Source organism: Poromitra crassiceps (assembly GCF_964638095.1).
Source record: "Poromitra crassiceps genome assembly, chromosome: 4".
In the NCBI taxonomy this organism is placed as follows: Eukaryota; Metazoa; Chordata; class Actinopteri; order Beryciformes; family Melamphaidae; genus Poromitra; species Poromitra crassiceps.
The window spans coordinates 36,660,201-36,684,363 of NC_139626.1; the positions used below are offsets into that span (position 1 = coordinate 36,660,201).

The 24,163-nt window shown below is 43.6% G+C and overlaps 2 protein-coding genes across 2 annotated transcripts; both read right to left on the reverse strand.

The window, feature by feature from the left end:
- Positions 1–424: 424 nt before the first annotated feature.
- Positions 425–9,576, reverse strand: cyp2u1 (cytochrome P450, family 2, subfamily U, polypeptide 1; the record flags this gene model as incomplete). Its single annotated transcript, XM_083635899.1, has 5 exons — positions 425–834; positions 947–1,114; positions 1,322–1,483; positions 6,791–7,441; positions 9,408–9,576. The coding sequence occupies 5 exons, from the start codon at positions 9,574–9,576 to the stop codon at positions 653–655; spliced, it is 1,332 nt and encodes a 443-aa protein (XP_083492025.1). The 3' UTR covers positions 425–652.
- A 1,014-nt stretch (positions 9,577–10,590) lies between these two features.
- Positions 10,591–23,596, reverse strand: sgms2a (sphingomyelin synthase 2a). The gene is made up of 6 exons (XM_083634585.1): positions 23,519–23,596; positions 15,989–16,483; positions 15,211–15,328; positions 14,491–14,644; positions 13,764–13,930; positions 10,591–11,302 (listed from the first exon to the last, which is right to left on the reverse strand). Exons 2-6 carry the CDS (start codon positions 16,435–16,437, stop codon positions 11,117–11,119), a joined length of 1,074 nt encoding a protein of 357 aa, XP_083490711.1. The 5' UTR covers positions 16,438–16,483; positions 23,519–23,596; the 3' UTR covers positions 10,591–11,116.
- Between the last annotated feature and the right edge of the window lie 567 nt (positions 23,597–24,163).

Here is a 24,163-nt window from a genome sequence, read left to right on the forward strand (position 1 = left end):
TGTAGTTGAATGAAAACACTGCAGCACAGGCCACCGGAAGACAGGGGCGGGTCTTCTTCTGTCTTCCGGCCTGTAGTAACGCATACCGGTGAAGCGAGGTTAAGTTCAGGGTATCAGATCAAAAGGTATGAAAGGCCCGTCTTCTGACCAATAAGCTCTCTGGAAACAGGGAGTCACCACAGGATCCTGATATTATTATATATACTTTTTCTGATACTCATGTGTTGAAAATGTCAGCAGGAAATATCATGTATAAATACTAAATAGCTCTATTGTCTATGGCTTTTATTGTTTATTTTATTATTTCTATTACAGTTTTGCACTTATATTCTATATCCTTTCCCTGCTGAATCATTTTACTTTTGCTGTGGAACAATCTAGTTTCCCCACAGCGACCAATAGTTTCATCTTATCTTATCCAAATTGTCTGATCTGGATCTGTCCATGTTGCATTCTGGCTATTTGTTACAAACCCCACATCTTTCATGTGAACATGTTCATAGCTGGATAGGTCAATCCTGACAGAGCCAGTTGATAACCAAGCTATGTGAGACCGGTTGCCAATGTTAGGTTTAGTGAAGCTGGCTAACTCAAAAAGATACCCTGACTTTGTACAACTTGCTTCATGACACAGGTCTCAGGTCTGGTAGCTTCAACGTCGAGGGCTCACACACATAGTGTATGGGCAGGGTGCCAGTGTCAAGCCAAAGCGTCCCTGCATGGGGGGAGGAGGCACTCCGTCTGGTAGCCTGAACGTGAAGGCCTGCATCAAGCTGGTAATCATGAGAAACAGCTCCATCTTAGCCAGCTGTTCACCCATGCAAACCCTGCGACCTACGGCATATACACATGACATCATTAGAAACTGATGGACTAAATTGTAAAAAGCAATGTTTCAGTTAAATGTCTCTTTGATCAAACTCATCTAGGGTGAAGCATGACATACCGATTCCAAACGGAATGAAGCACTCTTTTCTCAGCAGCTTTCCCTCGTCATCCAGGAAGCGTGCTGGGTTGAATTTGTCTGGGTTGTCCCACACAGTGGGATCTCTATGGACAGACCACAGGTTGGGGACAATGACTGTCCCCTTTGGAATGGTATAACCTCTGAACTCTACCAGAAGAAGGGGTGAAAAACATGAACAAAATAACAACGGCATCACTTCAATAAATCCGACACCAGTGAAATCACAAGAAGTACTGTTACAAAGTTCAGCTCTGCAGATCTCTACTGCCCTTGAGGTCCAGTCACTGTCTGAGGCTCTGACAGGTTGTGTGCAGTAACAGAGGGTTGTGAGAAACGAGGTGTGGTTAAGCTCACCTGTCGTCTCGGAGGCCATGTGGGGAATAGCCAGAGGAACCACTACAGTCATTCTCTGCACCTCCATGATGGTGGCCTCTGTGAAGGGCAACCTGCCCTTATCAGTCAGAGACGGGACCCGATCTCTGCCCACCACCACATCAATCTCAGCCTGGACCTTCTCTGGGGACAGAACAGTAGAAGCAAGGCAACATTAAACTTCCATCAAAATCTGCTTGGAGATGTCAGAGATATTGTGGGTGATGTACGGATGGATGGATGATGTCAAGTTTAAGTTTCAAGTCAAGTTTATTTATATAGCCCTAATTCACAAGCATGTCTCAGAGGGCTTCACAGAAAGTATGTCTAGTTGATTCTAGCTAACACACAGTAACAAGAATATACAGAATAAAGATAACATTTGAACATTTGAAGAAAGCAGGAGAGTGGAGGAGGGAGGGAGAGGGAGGAGGGAGGAGAGGGGGGAGGTGGGGAGAAAATAGGAAATGTGGAGGAGGAGAGAACAGAGGAGGAGAGATGAGGGTGCAGGGGAGGGAGAGCCAGGGTAGGGGTAGGGTCTAGGGTTGGGGGAGGGGAGGGAGTAGGATACGGGCCCGGATTAGGGCGAGGGTGGGGAGAAATGGGAAATGTGGAGGAGGAGAGAACAGAGAAGGAGAGGTGGGAGGGTGCAGGGGAGGGAGAGCAGGGGGAATGTGAGAGGGAGGAGAGGGCAGAGAGGAGGAGAGAACAGAGAAGGAGAGGTGGGAGGGCGCAGGGGAAGGAGAGCAGCGGGAATGTGAGAGAGGGGAGAGGACAGAGAGGAGGAGAGAACAGAGAAGGAGAGGTGGAAGGGTACAGGGGAGGTAGAGTAGAGGTAGGGTCTAGGGTGGAGGGAGGGAGTAGGATACGGGCCCGGATTAGGGCGAGGGTGGGGAGAAAATGGGAAATGTGGAGGAGGAGAGAACAGAGAAGGAGAGGTGGGAGGATGCAGGGGAAGGAGAGCAGGGGGAATGTGAGAGAGGGGGGAGGACAGAGAGGAGGAGAGAGGCAGAGAAGGAGAGGTGGGAGGGTGCAGGGGAAGGAGAGCAGGGGGAATGTGAGAGAAGGGAGAGCAGGAAGTGGCAGGGATTCAGGAAAATAGGGGAGAAAAGGAGAAGGAGCAGAGGGGGGGAGAAGGAGGAGAGAGCAGGAGGAGGGAGGGGGGGGCGGTGGGATGTGGGGGAGGAAAGAGCATGGAAAGAGAGGAGAACAGGAAGGGGGAAGAAGGGAAGAAGCGGGGGAAGGGGGAAAGAGAGAGGGGGGGGGCGATAAGATCAGACAACTGACTACTCTAAGCATTAACCAGAGCTAACTGGGACATAGTATCTAGCTAATCTACAGCCTAATCTGGCCTATCCTACCCTGCTCTAGTCTGATTTTAGCCTGAACACTATAACAGGTCAGCCTTAGGCTGTAGCTAATCTATCGCCTACCTAAGCTGTTCTAAACCAACCGGCAGCCCTCGACCAGTGATGAAGAGCACCGATGCCCCCCGACCCGGCCCCCGCCCACATAAGGCGTGGGAGGGAAGGCCAGGCCGGGACACAGCGGCACCCCCTCACCCCCAGTGAACGCAAGAAAACCTTTCCACCATATGGTGGCAATCCACACATGGATCGCCACATGGATTGCCCCAGTGACTTGGCTGAGGAGGAACCTTGTGAGGTCGTTGTGCTAGGGGCCCATTGCTGCGGCCCGGGCGGACCCAGCCCCCACGCGACCCGCCCCCCCAGCCCCCAGCCACCAGCATAGTGACTGAGAGCGTGAGAGCAGGCCACGCGGGGGACGGGCCCACCCAGGCCACAGCAGCGGACCCCCATCCGGGGACTCCCCTCCGAGACAGGCCGAGAGATGCCGGGCTAAACCATGCACAGAGTTTCCGATAATGAAACTCTGTGAATGGTTTATTATGGAAATAAAATTTACAAGAGAACAGAAAATTGAAAATGTAAAAAAGAGTCCAACAGAAGGGATATAAAAATGTAATTTTTAAATTATCCTAAGATCAGGGAAGGGAGTTGAAAATCTAAAAAGTAGAGTCCAAAAAGAAATAGAAAATGTAGTCTTTAAGTGTTCGTAGGTTTAGAGAATACTAGTTAATTAGCTAGGTGAAAAAAGGGGTAACAAGATTGGGAGTTCCATGAGGATGATCTGAGGAATCCATGAGTCCGCGTTGGTGACATGGATTAAGAGGAGGGGAGGGGAGGATAGGAGTCGGAGGTGATGATTAAGAGGAGGGGAGGATAGGAGTTGGAGGTGATGATGAGGCGGCGGGGGGGGGGGGGGGCTGGGGGGGCGCCCCCCCCTTCCCTTAGGCAAGCAGGTGACCAGGATGATGAGGATAGGGGTCGGTGATGGTGATGAGCCCGGGGTGTCAGACAGTAGAAGGAGTAGTGGGTAGATGGCCTAGAGTGACGACAGGTGGCTAGGGCGATGACGGCCGGACCTAGGGCTGCAGCGGTGGGGTGTACGTCAGGCCAATGAAGGACACCTGAGGGGGAGAGAGAGAAGAGAGCGGGGGAATCTGCGCAGAGGTGGAACTAACTCTATAGACAACAATAAAATTAGGTCAAATCAAAATTTATTAGGATTATTTAGGATGACTAATATTATACTGCTAATTCAGGTCTAGGTAGTCTAGGTCTAAGTTTAGACTGATACTGCTGGCTTGTGATAGCCCGCTCAGCAGTTCAGGACTAGGTTTATTCACCAGCTAAAATCTATCTGAGCTACTGGATCGGCTGATGCCATATTATTAAATTAGGTCAAGTCTAAGTTTATACTGATACTGCTGGCTTGAGATAGCCCGCTCAGCAGTTCAGGACTAAGTTTATTCACCAGCTATTTGATTTTATATCTGAGCTACTGGGTCGGCTGATGCCATATTATTAAATTAGGTCAAGTCTAAGTTTATACTGATACTGCTGGCTTGAGATAGCCCGCTCAGCAGTTCAGGACTAAGTTTATTCATCAGCTATTTGATTTTATATCCGAGCTACTGGATCGGCTGATGCCATATTATTAAATTAGGTCAAGTCTAAGTTTATATTGATACTGCTGGCTTGTGATAGCCCGCTCAGCAGTTCAGGACTAAGTTTATTCACCAGCTATTTGAATTTATATCTGAGCTATTGGATCGGCTCATGCCATATTATTAAATTAAATTAGGTCAAGTCTAAGTTTATACTGATACTGCTGGCTTGAGATAGCCCGCTCAGCAGTTCAGGACTAAGTTTATTCACCAGCTATTTGATTTTATATCTGAGCTACTGGATCGGCTGATGCCATATTATTAAATTAGGTCCAGTCTAAGTTTATACTGATACTGCTGGCTTGAGACAGCCCGCTCAGCAATTCAGGATTGTATGTACTCAAGAGCTAATAAATATTTCTACTAAATAATATGGCATCAGTCGACCACTGATGCCATATTATTTAAATTAGGTCAAGTCTAAGTTTATACTGATATTGCTGGGTTGAGACAGCCCGCTCAGCAATTCAGGATTGTATGTACTCAAGAGCTAATAAATATTTCTAGAGAATGACATCATCAAACATAACCATCAAGCACAACCAAATGATTGGGAGAATAAATGGGTTTTGAGTCTAGTTTTGAAGATTTCAATGGAGCCAGCTTCCCTAACTGACAGAGGAAGCTGGTTCCAGAGATGTGGAGCACGGTAAGAAAATGCTCTGCTACCTGCTGATTTTTTCTTAATTTTAGGGACGGTAAGATAATTACCGTCCTGTGAGCGGAGAGTACGCGTGGGAACATAAGGAATGATTAGCTCAGATAAGTACGGAGGTGCGAGCCCGTGCAAAGATTTATAGGTTAACAGAAGCACCTTAAAGTCTGATCTGGCCTGAATTGGGAGCCAGTGGAGGGAGATTAAGACCGGAGTTATATGATCAAACTTCTTAGTTCTAGTTAGAATTCTAGCAGCGGCGTTTTGCACGAGTTGTAATTTATTTGTGCTACAAAGTGGAAGGCCAGAGAATAAGACATTACAGTAATCGAGTCTAGATGAAACAAAGGCGTGTATTAAGGTTTCGGCATCCGTTGCATTTAGCAAGGGACGGATCTTTGAGATATTGCGAAGATGAAAGAAAGCTATTTTAGTGATGTTGATGATGATGGAGGGACCAATCCATAGTCCTCTCCAATATCATTGTGGGGGACAGTCTAGTGCAGTGATTCCCAACCTTTTTCATATCAAGGACCCCTAATAGAGTCCACATTAGGGCCATGGACCCCCATTTGATGTACCGGTAATTAAGTTGTCAAACCCAACCCTGAAAATATTTGTATTGTTAGATATGATTTTGTCCAGAATTCCATGTCTATCTATTGTAGGTAGAGATAACAGTGAAACTATGATCAAAATAGTTATTCATCTACATTCTCTAATGTGTTAACCTCTTTTAAATTAAATAATGGTGAAGTTGAACAATTCACCAATTTGTTGGGGACCCCCTGAGACCCCATGTTGAGATTGAGAACCACTGGTCTAGCGCAAGCAACTGAGTGCAACCTGAGCGGCATAGAGTGCAGGATTTTACTGTGGTCTTTGTCAGCAGTTATCATAGATTCAGATTCAGACAACTTGATTTATCCCAGAAGGGCAATTCAGTTTCACAGCCTACCCAACACCTTAAAAAGCTCACAGTGAGCTACAAACTTCAGACATGACAGGACGTAACGTAACAGCATGACATAACATAAACAAACAAATCATGTCAAACATAACAGATCAGCCTCATATAAACATGAACAATAAATAAAAAGTATACATATATTTCTCTATATGTAAAGACATGAGAACATGTATAAGAAATAAAAGATATGCATCTATAGAGACACTGCGTAACGCGTCACCATTCAGAAACCACGCCCAAGACGGGGGAAAACAGAAAGCCCCCCTCCAATCCTGGCGTTCTCCTATGTCACGTGCATGGTTGCGTGTTGCAGAAAAAGATTGTATATACGGAAGATGAACACTCCAACTTACCTCCTTGACAGCTAGATCCACATTTTTCTTCTCGCCAATTCTCAATGGCTTCCTTGTTTTGCTCAGGAGTACAAAAAACTTTAACTGGCGATTTTTTACATTTGTTGTCTGCGCAGCCCACCACACAACAGCTTTTAGCTATGTTTAATTCAAGGAAAATGACGCTGGTGTGTGGAAATGAACGGAGCCTTTCCCCTGCGATGGGCGTGGCCTATTTCATGCAGTGTCTCTATGTATAGATATATATCTATATAGGGTGGATTGAATGTCTCTATGTATAGATATATATCTATATAGGGTGGATTGAATGTCTCTATGTATAGATATATATCTATATAGGGTGGATTGAATGTCTCTATGTATAGATATATATCTATATAGGGTGGATTGAATGTATAGATATATATCTATATAGGGTGGATTGAATGGACTCACACTATACCTTGAACATCTGGGTATATGACCATGTAGAGCAGAATCCACAGCACTGAATTAGTGGTGGTGTCAGTGCCAGCAATGAAGAGATCCCCTATAATATAAAAGAGATAGTCCTCTGTGAAGCTGCTGTCCTTCTCTCCAGCAGCTTCCTGGGCCAACATCTCCACCAGGTACATGTCTATGAGATCCCTTGGGTTCTCGGGCTGCAGGGTTGACCTGTGACTCGCTATAATCCTCTTCAGAAACACTGTGATGTCACTTTCCACCTGCCGCAACTCCCTGAAGACACCGCACGGCAGGTAGTAGAGCGGTGGAAAGATGTTGATGAGCACCGCGGGGCTGTTGACACTGATCTCCAGCCCCCGTGCCATCAGGTCCAGCAAGGTGCCGAACTCGCGGTCCTGGTGATGGAAGCGCTGGCCCAGGCTCAGTGAGCAGATAACGTTGGACACTGCGTTGGTGATCAGAGGGGTCAGGTCCACACCGGAGCCACCAGACTCCTCGCTCAGTCGTAGCAGCTCTGTCTTGACTACAGCCAGGCCGTCCAGGATGCAGGGCTCCAAGCTCAGCTTCCCCAGGCCGAAGCTTCGCAGAGTGGTGTGACAGAACTTGCGCTGCTTTCTCCACACTGGACCATAAGGTGCAAAGACTATTCCTGAGGTTCAATCAAAGAAGAAACGTGATTTACATGTATGTCATGTTGACTAGACCTACGCATTAGGCTATGCTTTACAACTGGTGTTTCACCAAACCTTATGTAGATCTTAAACACCTATGGAAGGACATTATATTCATACATTGATATATATATAGATATCAAGGTCAGTATCTTAAGATAACAAATTTTGTTTTCCCATGATAATGATAGTGATTGTTCTGCTTGTTGTTTCTGCATATTTGGTCAGACACAAATGTTGATGTAGGCCTACCTATTCTTGTTCAGGGCATCTTCAATCAGTCGGATTGTCATCATGTCAAGTGTGATGCGGTTGGAAATCTCAAGGAAACAATCAAGGAATTCAGTATCTCAAGATAATATCATTACTGTATCTCGAGATAATGAGACCATAATGTTATCTTGGGAAAACAAAAAGTGTTACCTACAGTAGAGATAATGACATAATAGCTCAATATCTTGAGAAAAAATAGACAACTAGATTGCACTCAGTAAAGTGCATACATCCACCAACAATGCAGTTTTTTTGGTTATTATTTATTTCTGATTTCCCCCCATTTTCCAAACACTAATGAGGGTTTCCAACGTCCATGATTGGCATTTGGAAATCCTCATTAGTGTGTTGCTTGCACCTGTGTTTACCCTGTCTTTTCGACACAAAATGCCCCCCGTGAAAAGGGTCTATTGCACTTGGCCGATTCCCCCTCTGCCAATCTGGGGAGAGCCGTAGACAGACGCTTCCTCCGATACATGTGCAGTTGCCAGCCGATTCTTTTCACCCGACGTGGCATGTGGGAGGATCAAGCTATTCCCACCAGTTCCCTTCTGCACCCGAACAGGCGCCCCGACTGACCAGAGGAGGCGTTAGTTCAGCAGCCAGGACACATACCCACATTCCGGCTTCCCACCCACAGACACAGCCAATCATGGCTGTATGGATGCTCGACCAAGCCGGAGGTAACACGGGGGTGCGAACCTGCGACCCTCGTGTTGGTAGGCAGGGAATCTACCGCTACACTACCCGGATGCCCATAAACGACAATGCAGTTGATAACATATGCCAGTTTCACCAAAAGTTACTCATTTCTTCCAGGCCGCATTGCCCAGTTGTTTCACGTGAGGGGATTAGATGATTATTGCAATACCACCTAGCCAATCAGCATTGTGGCCATTAGGGCTGCTCTTCTACCACTAGACCAGGGGTGTCAAACATTTCATCCTGGGCCACATCAGCATTATGGTTGCCCTCAAAGGGCATGATGTAAATGTAGCACGATATCAATGTGTTATCATATTTCATAATTGCCTGATTTGATTATTCTTGTTTTTAGTATGAACAACATAATACTTAATCACTAGCTCTGAAAGCACAATTATAGGGAATTATAGTAGCCTACAACTATTATAACAATAGCTATTTTTAGCCATATTGCGAAGAATTGTATTGCGCGAATTGTATACTTTGCTCTCGCGGGCCACAAAAAATGAGGTGTCGGGCCGGATTTGGCCCCCGGGCCTTGAGTTTGACACATGCACTAGACCGTATTTTGGAAAAATTAGGTCGGCCTTGATGTTGGTAGATGATGTGTTGATAACATGTTGATAACAATCAGGACAATGTAGGACTTAATTTCTTTTACTCCAGGAGATGGCAGCAATGCAACAATGTGGATGCAATCTGGTCCATGCTAGATTGGATCGGCTGGAGGGACATGAGAGGTGATGATTGGTTGGGTTTAGGCATGAGAAGCGATGATTCAGTCCCTCCCCCGTCCCTCAGTCAGGCCGATCCATTCTAGCATCAACCATCTCATCTGCTAACCAAAGAAGAAGCAGAAGAAGAAAAACAAATCAGCCAGGCAGGCTACAGATTAAATCAAGCTAGATATCTGTCAATTACTCAGGGAAAGGAAACCATCGAGCTGAAGACATTACAGCTGCTTACCTTTGCGTTTAGTCATGATAGTGATAGCGGGGATATCAGGTCTGTCGGAAAACACCTCGGCGCGGTTGGACAGAGCGTCCCTGACTACTTCATAGCCATTGAGCACAACGACCAACTGACTCCCTACAAAAATGCTGTACAAGTTACCATAGCGTTTGGCTTGTTCCATCAAACTAATTTGAGCAGGTATTGCAGCTGATTTATCGGGGCCGTTTGATTCCTGGCTGGTTCCAAACCTCTTCCAGACAAAAGAAGGGACGAGAAATCCGCCGAAGTTGCCCACTATTGGCCATGGTTTGGGACCGGGGGGAATATTTGCCAGATCCCATCGTTTCTTAATTATGTAGCATACCGTCAGGAATATCACCAAAGCTAAAACGACGAGCGACAGCAGAGAAGTGCGTAAACCCTCGTGCCATGATACCAAAACCATGCTGTCATTTAGCAAAAGAAACGGAGTTCACAGTCAAACATGTCCTACATTTCCTCCCCGTGCTGTTCCTGTCTTGTTGTGAAACCACCCACCAAGGTGGTACCGTTGTTTCCTATTGGTATGTCGAGCTGTGGCTTGTTTCATTGGTGCGTTTTTACCAGCTGAGCTGACGGGCAGCTCGGAGGCTTGTCTCCTCCTCACTGACTGCATGATGATCATGATGATGATGATAACGTTTCCAGAATAATTCTTGAGCATATAGGCCTACTACATTAAGATAATAATAACAACAACAACAACAACAACAACAACAACAACAATAATAATAATAATATGTGAAAAATACAACACAGGTGACTAAAACACAATATAATCTAAAACAATCTAAATATCTAAATATACAATATATATCGCCTTTTATTTTTGCATTTTAAATTTAAAGCTAAATTTGCTAATAGTCTGCAATAGGAGATTTGTCCATGGACATAAGCCCTGTGTTTATTGCAGTCATTAATCATGGCACAAAATATGCAGTCAAATTTGATGTCATATGAGAAATATAGAATTCTGCACATCTGAAGGTATTCACAAAAATATCACAATATCATCATGTTGGTCAATGCATAATGCAATTATAGCATAATGATCTACTTAGACTGATGATGTAACTAACCCTAACCCTTGAATCCAAACAAAACGGTACACAAACATCAATGTGTTTAAATTTTAATATAACCGTACAATGTTGAAACTACAGCTACACGCACAATAAAGGCTTTTAAAATTAATACAAAATTGATAAAAACTTATAGAAAAGAAATTACATCAAGACGTAACATGGCGGTTTTGTTACACAGATGGACATTTAACACACTATTTCTAAGGCACCTTGTGACTTGAGTACACTGACATCATATTGAGGTAAACCCCCTCAGCCTATACAGAGAGGGTTAACAGAAGTAAAATCAAGTCTTGCGAATACTGTAGCAAACCTGCAAACCACTTTATAGAAGTTTGACCTCATAAATAAATTATAGTGGTGAAGTACGCACAGAGACAGTATGGATGATCCCGTCTTGATTACTCTCAAAGAATAAACAGAATAAATTTGTAAGATTGTTTATGTCAATATCATTGACACGGCCCACTCATTTGGTTCAGTATGTTCTTGTCCAGTAGACCAATAATACTGCGTGCGTAGTACCAATCCTTTGGATGGTCGAGCAACACTGCTAGTGGTGGGAGCGGAGAGCGGCGGCGCGGTGGGCACTGTCTGTCACTCCTCTCGTGTGCTCTGCACCATGGAGTACTTCTTACAGGGGTTCTTCAGGCAGGCAGGGGGCCAGGTGATGGGCCAGCTGTACGAGCATGGCACCGACGTCTGCACATTCCTCTCGAAGAAGTTGAACACGGGGTTCCACCAGGTGTTGGTGAGGTAGTTGTTGGGCGAGCATTTCAGAGTCTGTCAGGATAAGACACAGTTTTAGCCTCAGGATGAACAGAACAGATGCCATATTATTGTACTGTACACATGTTCAACATAGGGTTTAATTATGTAATTACCAGCCACAACAGTGGGAGTAAAAGTAAAAAGTCTGAAAAATAAATACTCAGTAAAGTACAGATAAATCCTACTTAAGTACAGTAACAAAGTATTTGTACTTAGTTACTTCCCATCTCTGTAGCTAATGCAGCATGCATAAACTACACATCAAAGGATTCCTGAACCTAGTGTATAGTAGACTTTTATTAAAGTACTCTGATGAAGACGCACTTGGCGTCGACACGTTAGTCCTTTAATACAAGTCTATACACTTGATCCGTGTGCTCCAGTGCCATACTTTGGACAAGATATCTGAAGTCTCTCCTGAAGATTGCCCTCCTCTGAGAGCACCGGACCTGTCTACTGGGCTGCTTGGGTGGAACCACACTTAACCTCATCCTGCAACTATTCCTGAACCTAATTTGGTACCAGACGATTTCTAAGATTCCTAAACTAAGGATGAAGTATGTGGACCTCCAGTTTCTTATCACTGGTTTAGTGGCCTGCTTTGCAAAAATCAATCTGCCAGACAGTGGTGAGACCAGCAAACACTGTGAATTTCAGAGTTGTCATGCCCAGCTTTGATAATATTGGCATCTGGCCAGGGGAAACTGCTTCAAGATTGATTGATATAAGATTGATTGATATTGTCAATTATCATTAAGACTGATGCCTTTTGGGGCCGTCCTGAGTATTGGTGTAGGAGTGCAGCTGGGTGGGTTAGAAAAGAACATCGAATCAGCTTCCTGAAATGAAGACATTCCCCAGAGAAACCGAGAGTGTGATTGTGTGAGTGTGAGAGTGTGATTTATCATCGACTGCCATTTTGAAAATTAGGTGGGGCTCTACTTGGTAGTGGGGACAGTATAGGCCTAAATCTTGAAGAGTGTATAGCCATTCTGATATTTAACTACAGTAACATAATCTGGCATAATCTGATGTCTCAAACTTAGATTTTCATTCTCCCACAACACACAGCACTACCTTTGTACAAGGCTGGCCACCTTAATTGTGAAATTGTGAGGAATATGCCAAACATATTCATCACATGACTGATGATCACAGATCCAATATAACTTGAATGATAATTCCAGATCCAGACTCAACTGCTGCCATTCAGGTGTCTTTCAACCATTTGGCCAATAGAGGGGGTGGATAACCATTCTGAAAAGTGATGCTGACTGTTCCTGGAAATAACGAGCAGAGGATTTTGACACACAGTCTAAATATATCTGCACTTACTGTAAAAGTATACAGTAAAAAACAGTTACTTTAAACATAAAATGCAATGAATACTTGTGTTGACATGTAATTATTTTAGCTGCACTTTGAGGCAAATCCCCTGAGCACAAGACAACCATCATGTATCACTAGGCAGACAGTAAAGAATGGGTGATCCCTAGTATACTATGACTCATGTAAACACTGTGTTACATGAGTATACACTGTGTTCAGGGAGTGTGGAGCCTTCAGCTTTGTTTACAACACAATTATGACCACTCTAGGGCGTCTGGGTAGTGCAGCGGTAGATTCTCTGCCTACCAACACGAGGGTCGCAGGCTCGAGCTCCTGTGTTACCTCTCCGGCTTGGTCAGCTGCCCATACAGGCACAATTGGCCGTGTCTGCGGGTGGGAAGCCGGATTAAGGGTATGTGTCCTGGTCGCTGCACTAGTGCCTCCTCTGGTCGGTCAGGGCACCTGTTCGGGGGGAGGGGAACTGGGGGGAATGGTGTGATCCTGAAAAGAAGCGGCTGGTGACTGCACGTGTCGGAGAAGGCATGTGCTAGCCTACAACTTTCCCCAGATCGGCAGAGGGGGTGGAGCAACGAAAAACGCGGGGAAAATCAGAAAAAAAAACAATAAAAAAAAGAAAATTGAAAAATGACAGGAAAAAGAAAAAAACAAGGGCAAATTCGGCCCAGGACCACGTGCGTCATGTAGCAATCAGGTGACCTCATGCAACTCAAGCCTATTCGAGGAAACTACATCTTTCAACAGCCCAACTTTGGCAGGTTTAAAGATGTTTTCGACATCTTCAATCTCTGGCATATGTTCAGCTGTGTAACACTGGAACAGAACCATCGCCAATGCAACGACAGAACATATGCAGAACTTCTCAACAGAATCAGTTTCCGAGAAAAACATGAGGACCTTCTTAATGAAGACGGCCCTTTTACAGTCAAGAGTCAAAATACCTGACGAGGATGAAGCCACCAAAATATTTGGCATGACATCATCACTGATGGCATCCTATCCGTTATCCGTTCCTGACTGACTGAATGAATGACTCACCCCAAAAAGCCATATATATATATATATATCCACCCACCTATACGAACACATACTAGTACACAAAAGTAATGCGGCTGTGTGTTCAGACCTGTAAGTTTGCCATGGTGTGGTACCACCAGAAGAGGCGGGAGGTGATGAAATAGGCCACAACCACATCCACACTGTAGTGCTCGTGAGCCACCAAGATGCAGACCACGCCCGTGGCACTCAGCAGCCAGCACATCAGGTGGTACCACCAGAACGACCGCGGAGAGTCTTGGCACAAGGAAGGAAAAGGAAGACACCGGTGATTATTCATGACAATATGCATACGGTCTGTTCATGTCCATATCTCCACTGTCAGCAAAATGGCACTGAGGCAAGCATAAGAGAATTCCCTGAAACCCACAGATATGGCAAAAAAAGTGTTAACGTTACTTGACACACTCCAACCTCGAATTGTTAAATTTACAGTGAACAAAAAAAGTCTTAAAATCTGTTTTGTATTATTATTATTTTTAGCCAGCCAGGATTTTGTTTCTGTCATCATATTTGGTCATCTCTGCCGTGCACTATGACATTACTAGCATGCTAAAATACATACAAGTGAGAATGATGGCAATGCTTGCCAGTTGTATCCTGCAAGTATCTGAATGGTCCATGTGTATACAGTATGTCTAATATGGTCATGTGGGCATGGGGGTGGTGAATGAATCACACATAGGAGGGGTCACACTAATCTAGACTCTACATCAAAATATTACAATTTAATATAATTAATGGAAATGTCACATCAATTAACATCAAGTAATACAAACATTGATTTTACTACTCACACTCCTTGATGAATAGGTAGGTGAGGGTGAGCATGACAGTGTGTCCACTGTAGAGGAAGTCTCCACACATGAGATGCGAGCCGGTTATGGACAGGCCTCCACCTGAGATCAATGTCAGGACACGCTGTATTTTTGCCTGCGAGTCTCCATGCAACTGAAACCAAAGTAGTATTGGAGGGAAAGAGGGGGAAATGGTTACAGATTGGATCAGTGGTAACACAATATGAAATGGTGAGAGATAGGGACATGAATCAGGGAAAGATGTGGTTGAAAAGAGAGAGGAGTGATGCGAGGAAGTAAAACAAACATAACAATAGGGATCATCAACTGGACATGAACCAATCTTGCTCTTGTACCTGGTGCTTAACTCACTGAAGATAACTTATTATTTCCAGGTAAATAAACAATTTCATACACTGTATGAGGCATTTTAGATTCTTGGGAACAAAACGACTACTGTAAAACGGCCAGCATCTGATCTGTCTGCACTGCACAACCCAGAAAACAACATGCCAGGAGCACATATTTTTGATCAAACTCCTGATGCGCCTCAATATTGTTGGTGTCCTGAGGCTGTAAAGGACAAAATAGCTTTTTTTTTTTCCTTTTTAGCTGCCTCTCTTGCGTGGCTGTGCAAAATGAGTCCCAGAGGCTACACAAGAGCACATGCGGTTGAGCAACCGCAGCTGATGCCTACTGTGATGTTTGCATGCTACTCACCTTAGGTGCACAAGTCATATGCATGCCAGGTACAGGCAGGGTGGTGATGTACATAGTAACACAGCGATACAAGTACAGGGTGCCAATCAGGAAGAAGAACCGCCTGCTTGCTATTGACCTGCAAAATGGACAATGGGAGAAGCCCAGTGGACTAAGTGCATGGACATTGCAGGGACAAGTGCATGGACATCCAGTGGACTAAGTGCATGGACATTGCAGGGACAAGTGCATGGACATCCAGTGGAGTAAGTGCATGGACATCTTGCTTCATGCAGAACTTCTTAGGGAGTGGCCAACATCTACTCAAATATTAGTATATATATATAAATATTAGTGCCTGCATTTCTGGACACAGTTTGTTTTTTGGTGGTATATTTTTCTTATTCTGTCAGATAATTTGGAGAAACATTTTCAGCTATCTAGAACATCAACGGCATACATCAGATTTTGGTGCCAGTTCTGGGAAACTTCAGAAGTCATTAACTGAAGCAGAAGTTGACGAAAAGTCATCACACACCAAAAAAGTAAATTGCAACACAAATTAATCACAAATTAACTCCTGGAATGTGTTGCAGACTGATGATATAGGAGGGTAATAATAATCCACAGTGGATTTTAGCCTTTAAAGCAGTTAAAGGAAGTATTGTATATAATACTTTGATTGAAAAAAAAGTTATTTGAATGTTCAGATGATTCTTAGAAGACTGTTTTATGGAAATGCACTGAATATTTTGTGACTTTGACATCACATTAACTGGTAGTACGAACAGATTCTTACTTGTATCTGAAGAAGAACAACTGGACGAGCCAGATGGCCAGCAGGACCATGCCATTGATCTCTGTCACTGTAAATGCCCACTTGACCCTGTCAATATAGTCAAAAAACTTGTCAGGAAGAGGCGGGCTGTTTTCTTTGGGCGGGACCCTCTCATGGACCACTGTGATGACAACCGTCGTCAGGACCAAGTTGAAGGCGGCGTAAAAGAATGCAATGGCCGTTTTCCACCACTCCATGGGCAGACGACTGCTTTTGGGCTCAGGCACGGAGATCTTGATGTAATCGTTGTGCCTCCCTATGCCTTTCCGGAAGCTCCGCTTGGCGTCCTCTGGGTCGGGGGTGTGAACGGGACAGCTTTTACCGGCGCTGGGCAGAGCACCACCCTCCATTCCAGGGTTGAGATTATCTGCGGCCGAGTCTCGCCCATCCACAAGCTCCGGTGATGCCATGGCTGCCTGCTCTGTCCACCCAGAAGTCTGCTCCTCTGGGTCTAGACTGCCACAAGAGGAAACAACAAGTTGAAGTTAGGGAAGTGAAGGACTACTCCGGCAGTCCCTCCCTAGGGCTAGATCAACAGATGGGTTAGGGTTAGTTGTTGAAGAAAAGTAGATAAGAGAACAGCGACTCTGCTGCTTGGTGGTTGCATCCAGGACGTCAAATCACAATGATGAGAAACAGAGAGGAGATGAACTTCTCATGTTTACCTTTTTTCCCACTCCACCTCATCCTGGGGATTAGCAAAGAGAGATGGGGCTATATATAGGTTTTCTATTGGCTGAATCATCTATTTTGGATCGCTCTCTTTGAGTTTATACCAGAGAGATCTTCTAGATGTGGTTGTATGAGTTGAGCTTTGTGTGTTTACATTTTCCTTTCTCTGGACATTTGCCAGAATCATTGGGACAGTTTTCCTGTTTGAAAGTTGAACCAGATTCTTATTTTGGGTCTTGACCAGGCCTTCTCTGCTTTTTCTGATTCTGTCGTCAATCGTTGTGGACTTTTCCAGACCTCTGAATGTTCTTCATGCCTGTTTGGGTTTCAGGTTGTTGGAGTGAACAAACAATGTGTTCTGTGGATTTGGTACATTGCTGCCTAAACTAAACTAAACTAAACTAAACTAAACTAAACTAAACTAAACTAAACTAAACTAAACTAAACTAAACTAAGCATTGTTGGAAGCCAGAGGTAATGCTTAGTAGAACATGAGCAAAGTTGACAATGGGCAATTCTAATGTAGTTTAGCTTTGGGTTTTTGAGCCTCTTACCATTTGACATGAGAGAGCTCTGCAGCAATATGGCCAATTCCATTGTGTCTGAAAGGCTTCCAGCCCCTATAACAGGTCCATTAGTGGATTTGAGGGTATCCCATTGGCCCCACAATGCATCACAATAAATGCCATGTGGGATACATACAGAATGCTATGTTTACTTTGAGACAAACTCGGCACAAGAGAAAAGCATGGGATAGAAATAGAGTCTCTGTGCATACAAGGGACGCTGAAAGTATCAATTTCCTCCGAATCAATTTTTGAGGAAAACATTATTGCATTGGAGTCAGCAGGCTGATGGTCGAATGCCCTCTGACTAACTCAGAGCAGATTCACATTGTGTTTATGTAACTGATGGATGGCTACAGACCACAACGTCTGACAGACTTTAGGCAGGTCAAAGCTCTATTATGTATATTAATACTAACCAAGATGGCAAATAAGATCTGAGAGAGCAGACAAATGGTATTAGTCTATTCCAATATTATGTCTTCTATGTTGTTAGTGAGATTATGTTACTTCTCCCTCTCCAACTCTGTGGTCAGTCATACCCCATGTTGTGATTCTACCCATTTCACGGACATCTAAAGGGCAAGTCACTCTATTGCTGGAATGGGACGGAAATTACATCAGTGCTGTGAGAGCTTGTGAACATATTCTATCAATAGAATCATACTTTTTGGGTTTGGAATCCTGTAGTTTACTTATGAGAGGATTTCGGTAACACACTTTATAACCATCTCTTAGTTCAAATAGTCTAAGTGGGCTCTGTGGTGGTCGTGTCTGTGGTGGTGTCATGCTGCCTTCAATTGAGCTCGTGTTTAGGGTGAATACCACATAAATCCACATGAACGGCCCCCTCATGTGGTATTCACGACTTGTTATGTGGAATCTTTCTGAAAGCTTCGAGCTCACGACTTGTGACGTGCCTGTGACATTTCACAAAATGGCAGAAGCATTGGACAATTAAATATATTGACATTTTAGCTGTATAGAGCTTTTCATAGTCATTTTATAATATGTCTGAGGAACATATCAACAGTCTCATCTTGTTTTCCTCTGTCATTATGCATTTGCATTTGCTGCATTAACCTCACTAGCTAGTGGTTGCTACATTGTTAGCCTTGGTGACTGACTTCTAGTCAACTGCGTTCATGACGTGAGCACTTGAATGCCAAGCATATCGTGTACACAACTTCCAGTCTCGTATTCATGGTAAACACGAGCACAATTGAACAAAGCATCAGTTACGATTTGTTGACGAAGTGATGTCATCACTGATGTCACTTGAGCAATTGTGATGGCGCACAGTTGCACGATGATGGGTGGGGCGGTGTCTGTCTGTCTGTCAAGCTGTGTTCACACCGAGATATTTATTTTTCGCTCTGTCGCTTGATTCAACCCTTTGGAATCGCTCTGTCGCTCTGTTTGAATCGCTCATCAACAGGCACACGAATTGACGGACATGTGGGGGATATAACGTTACGCAATGTCATGCTGTTTGTCCACTACCAGCCCCCGTCGTTGTTTACAAGCTAAGCCCATCAGCGTGCTCCTAACGCAAGGTCCATACCGGTAGTACAGACTTCACTTCATGTCAGCTGTCAGCCTGTCAATGCGGGTTGTTGCCACACAATAAACCAGCGGTTTGTTCCAAGCCAGTGTGATCCTTGACTCGCTCTCACACGGCAGCCAATCAGCGTTGAACAGCGAGCGACTGATGCCAGCGTATTTTCGCTCGAGTTGGGATATTTCATCTCGGGCGACGAGCGTATTTTCTCCCTATCGCTCTGTCTCTGTCGCTCGGACGCCCAGCGATTTTTCTCCCGGGCGAATATACGCTCAATCGCTCGTTTGCATTGACTTTGTATGTAAACTCGATGCCAGCGAAAACTTTAATAGGTCGGTGTGAACGCAGCTTCAGTCACAATTTTGGGACGATTTCCATAACTGCAGCCATGGCGCATCATTTCCAGAGTCTTCACCCTAGCAGGAATCGTGCGCAAGATTCCTAGTAATTAATAAATGGACAGAAGAGGACAGAGGAGTACAGAGGGGACACAGGGGGGCAGAGGGGACACAGGAGGACAGAGGGGGCACAGGAGGACAGAAGGGAACAGAGGGGGACAGATCGATAAACATTATTTGTATGGCTATTATAAAATTGCAACTGACGTTTATAATACTTTGTAAATGGTTAATAAATACTGTGCAAACCCTGGTATCTAGCCGAATATGAATCACAGTTGTCATCAGGATTCATTGGGGCTGGTATAGTGCAAACATTATTAATTATAATTCCGTTGTTTAACAGTAAAATAACTATTAAGTAAAGTTTAATTAACTATCAATTTACCATTTATTAATGATGGTTATTATAAAGTGTTACCAGAATTTCTTATTTTGTATTGCCCATATTTTATTAAGGTCCTCTTGATTATATTTGTGCATACACTGTACTGTGATAAATCAGTGTGACATTAATCTACAGTAGACAGGAGTTGCAAGCTGTTTCTTTTACAGTGTTCACCGTGAGACTGCGCTAAGTGTATTCTGCACAGGGGAGGTCAACAAAGTGTCTCCATTAGGCTAGTTTTCCACTGGTCTTCTCCCTAGTGTATAGTACACTCTATTTTCCCATCACCCAGTGCAACCAGTGCTCTACAGTCTACAGGGATGGGTGGTGATGGAAAACTGGCAGTAAAACCTATTCCACATGGTCACCGACAGTAATGGATGGCTTGGCCGTCTTTGCTCACCCAAAGCTATTTGCAGAGAAGCCACCCAGTTGCCATGAAGGCTGTATTTTACTCGAGGGGAACCAGGACACTGACTCCCATTTTGGGACCTTGATAATAACATGTTTCCATCGCTGTCCACTCATTTTCTTTTTCTTTTTGCACCGAGTGGCTCGCCGTCATCAAAGGCAGGGTTAAAAATAAGTCGGACCAGAAGTGGCTCAGCCCCGTAGGAACAGGGGCCATATCACAGAGAGTGGCTGACATGTTATGCTGTGTTCAAACAACATGTACTGTCATCCGTCTCTGAATGGGAATGATAACATCCAAGTCATGCTGATGAACCGGTCGATGAATAAAACTTTGAAAACCATAATACATTTTGTCTACATTTGTATTGGACTAAAATAGAGCTGCACATGCACTTGTGAAAAAACATTTCATTTGGTTCAGTGCTGTTTTCCATGGTTCAGTGGATACGCATTGTGGATGTGCTCAATAGAAAAAGTCCTGGATTGGGACCATATATCTTTTATTTGATTTAGTTTATATTCCTAATTTCGTTCCAGTTCCTTCATGCGTGTAGCGCTACATCGGCTGTTGGGATATCAACCGGGAAGTGGTATCGTCATCCAATGAATAAGTTTCAGTTCCACTTTCTAATTCAATTTGGGTTGAATAACTTTTCAGTGTGTGTGTGTGTGTTGTTGTTTTTTTGCTTTATTATTATACTTTTTTTTTTTTACAGTGTCCTAGATTTAGTTCCGACTTTAGTTTTCAAGTTCATTTATTTGTACAGTCAGTTATCTCAAGCATATCTAAAGAGCCTACCTTTAATTTAGAGCCAATTAAGGGGAAAATTGCACTTGGAGTAAAATGTTTGATTGTTGATTGTTTGATTCCTTTACATTTCTACATGTTACAGATGCTCAAAATATAGTCAAAAAGTTTTACTAAGAAAGATTTGATTGAGATGTTTAACAAAGGACTCTTTGCTAAAGTTTTGAAAGATCCATGATGAGGACAGATATTATTATTATTATTATTATTATTATTATTATTATTAATGTATTAGTATTATTATTATTATCATCATCATCATCATCATCATTATTATTATTATTAATATTATTAATGTTATTATTATTATTATTATTATTATTAACATTAATATTATTGTAGTAGTAGTAGTAGTAGTAGTCATATAGTAGTTGTTGTAGCAGCAGTAGGGGTGGGAATCTGAGTAAATCACAATACAATATTTATCATAATATGTTGCGATAACGATGGTAGCACGATACAGCAGTTCTGCGATACAGTACATTGCAAGACAATTCATCTACGATTCATCACGAAATGTGTGTAACTGAAGAAAAAAAATACCCCTAAAAAGGCAAAAAGCAAGAATTGTGTATTTATCCACAATTCCACAATGTGGTGTCAGTTTCACAGAATTTGACAACTGAGATGAAACAATATACCTTGTACAACACAGTGCATAGAGTCTTAGATTACACGCACACACACACACACACACACACACACACACACACACACACGCGCGAGTGTGCGCACGCACACGCACGCACACACACACACACACACACACACACACACACACACACACACACACACACACACACACACACACACACACACACACCGCAACAACTACTTGTCCACATGTGCCATCATTCCACTGTAAAATAGACATAAACTGGCAAAATGCAGACCTGCCAGGAAGCAGAATAGTTTTGGAGTTAAAATGCTTAAAGGAAGGATACAACTATGCCTCAGCAAGTTTACAGAATACAGGCAACAACAAAAATGCAAAGAATGCACATTTCAGTGCTTAACAAGCATAACCAACTTGTTTTATGTAAAGCTGGACACATTTCAGTGCCTGCATATTTTAATAAAAAATATCGATATTTGGCACCAGTGTATCGATAACGTATCGCAAGAAGAAGTATCAAGATATATTAAATTCGAGTATCGATATTTTGTCCCACCCCTAAGCAGCAGTAGCATATTAGTTATTAGTTATTAGTTATTAGTTATCATTATCCTCATGTATTCCCTTTGTATTTTTGTATATATATTTTTATTATCCCCATGGGGAAATTTATCCTCTGCATTTGACCCATCATATACAAGGTACCTACCTCAGCCTGTACCTAGAACCTAGGAGCAGTGTGCAGCCACAGTCATAGGCATTGTGACATCATCAGTGATGTCATAGGCATTGTGAGCAGGCGATTGTGCACTCCGCATGCCAATAGGGCAGACGAGGCCACGCAGCAGCCGAGCTGTGGGCGAGACTGCGCAGCAGCGCGGGTGAGCCGGGGCCGATACCCTAGTACTGGTCATCAGAATAAACAAAGATCAGCTTTGCTGACTGAACATCAAATGTTGTTGCCTTCCTGAAAAGAGACACATTACATTGCATTACAGTGTAAGACTGTAATGATTACACAGTCTGTAGCCTACTAGTAGGCCATGCTGGTCAGATTGTGCATGGAGCCGTCCCGCTACACTCTTGTGGGTGCCTTAACCACATGGGGTGGATCCTGGCAGTAATGTCAGGTTCAGGACTGGGAGACTCCCAAGCCTCCAATATTCCAGGGCGGCAGCCTCACCACATGAAGTGTACTGTGTGGTGTGGCCGGCTTCCAAGTTTAGGCGTTTGGGGAGCAGCATAGCCCCACACAGTGCTAAACACCATGTTCCATCTGAGGCTACTGGGTGGGGCAACAGGTTAATGGCCCGGGAGTCCTGTAATAAACCCCTCTGCAGTCAAAGCTACTGTATTGCAATAAGAAACTGACAACTGGATTACTACTGTATAATGGAATAATTCAGATTTAAGGAACCATTAAGGGGCATCCATCAGCATCACTAGCATGTTCAGTCTCTATGGCCTACTGTAGTGCATAATTGAGAAATAATCTACACTTTGCATTAGAAGTTTTTAGAGTTTACTTGCGGTAGTGGGCTACATGCCCCAGCTGTGCTGTGTTGAAATGCCTTAGTCTATCTCTCTGTCACGTTTATGATGCTGATGATAAAGAACCAGTTTTATTGGAACCACTGTCTTGGAAAGATCATCATACCAACATATAGTGCCCCATACTAATCATTTCCTCCTGAGTCCTGGCCTGTCTGAAATGAGACTTAACATTACAAAACTTTCTGTACCTATGGTTTTTGGGGGAAACATTTGATATCATATAGGCCTAACAGAAAACAGCATTGCCTGTGGAAACAGAAACCCTGATGCATGTTATCTAGAATCGAGATACACAGAGTAACCTAGGCTATTTCAGACTGATCACAAAATCACAAAATCAAAGGGCTACAGTATAGGCCTATTACAGTTCACATAATGATACAACCATTATTCTCCATTTAGCATAGTATCAGTGAGGATGCTCTCTCTCTCTCTCTCTCTCTCTCTCTCTCTCTCCCTCTCTCTCGCTCTGTCTCCTTATCTCTTGATCAATACACAGGTTACAGCATCCTACCTGCCTTCCTCGGGCCTCCTGGTAGGCTATCTCCTCCTGTAGTTGCAGCTCCTGCTGTTGCTTCTTGTTTGATCCGTGTTCAGGCTGCACTGCTACATAACGCGACTGTATAGCGCCCGACTATGAGGGAGCGCTCCTCCCAGTCAGCAGCCAGATGCAGCTCATATCCATCCAGCATCTATATCCAGCCCTCCTGACATCCACACAGCCTATCCTGTAATAAACACAAGCATCGCCCTGTAACTATAACCTGCTCTTTTTAAGTGGGTGATCCCCTGCAATCTTCAACCCGCATCTTTGCTGTAATTAAAGCCTTATATACTTGGATGTAATAACGCGAGAATTGATCATTCCAATGTAGTTTCGTTGATGAGCTTCATTTTGGACATATGGCAAAAACCTATATAGCTACTATTAAAGATAACCATATTATTAGCAGTAGTAGGCCTATCCTATCGCTATTATTTTCGCCATGTGTCATAGGCCATTCATTTATTGCTTAATATGTAAGTAGTTATACATGACTGACTATCAAAACTTAAACATTCTAAATCATTAAATGTAATTAAATCTTAATGAGAATTGGATGCTGCAACTAAAAATATGCCTCGGTGCCTCACATGAGCAGGTTGCAGATCGGTTGAG

Excerpts from the sequence above, each read along its gene's own strand:
- sgms2a (XM_083634585.1), bottom strand. The coding sequence starts at position 16,437 with ATGGCATCACCGGAGCTTGTGGATGGGCGAGACTCGGCCGCAGATAAT. Across the intron at positions 13,931-14,490 it reads CTACCTATTCATCAAGGAGT|ACTCTCCGCGGTCGTTCTGG; the intron begins GTGAGTAGTAAA and ends CCTTGTGCCAAG. Across the intron at positions 11,303-13,763 it reads ACACCATGGCAAACTTACAG|ACTCTGAAATGCTCGCCCAA; the intron begins GTCTGAACACAC and ends TTATCCTGACAG.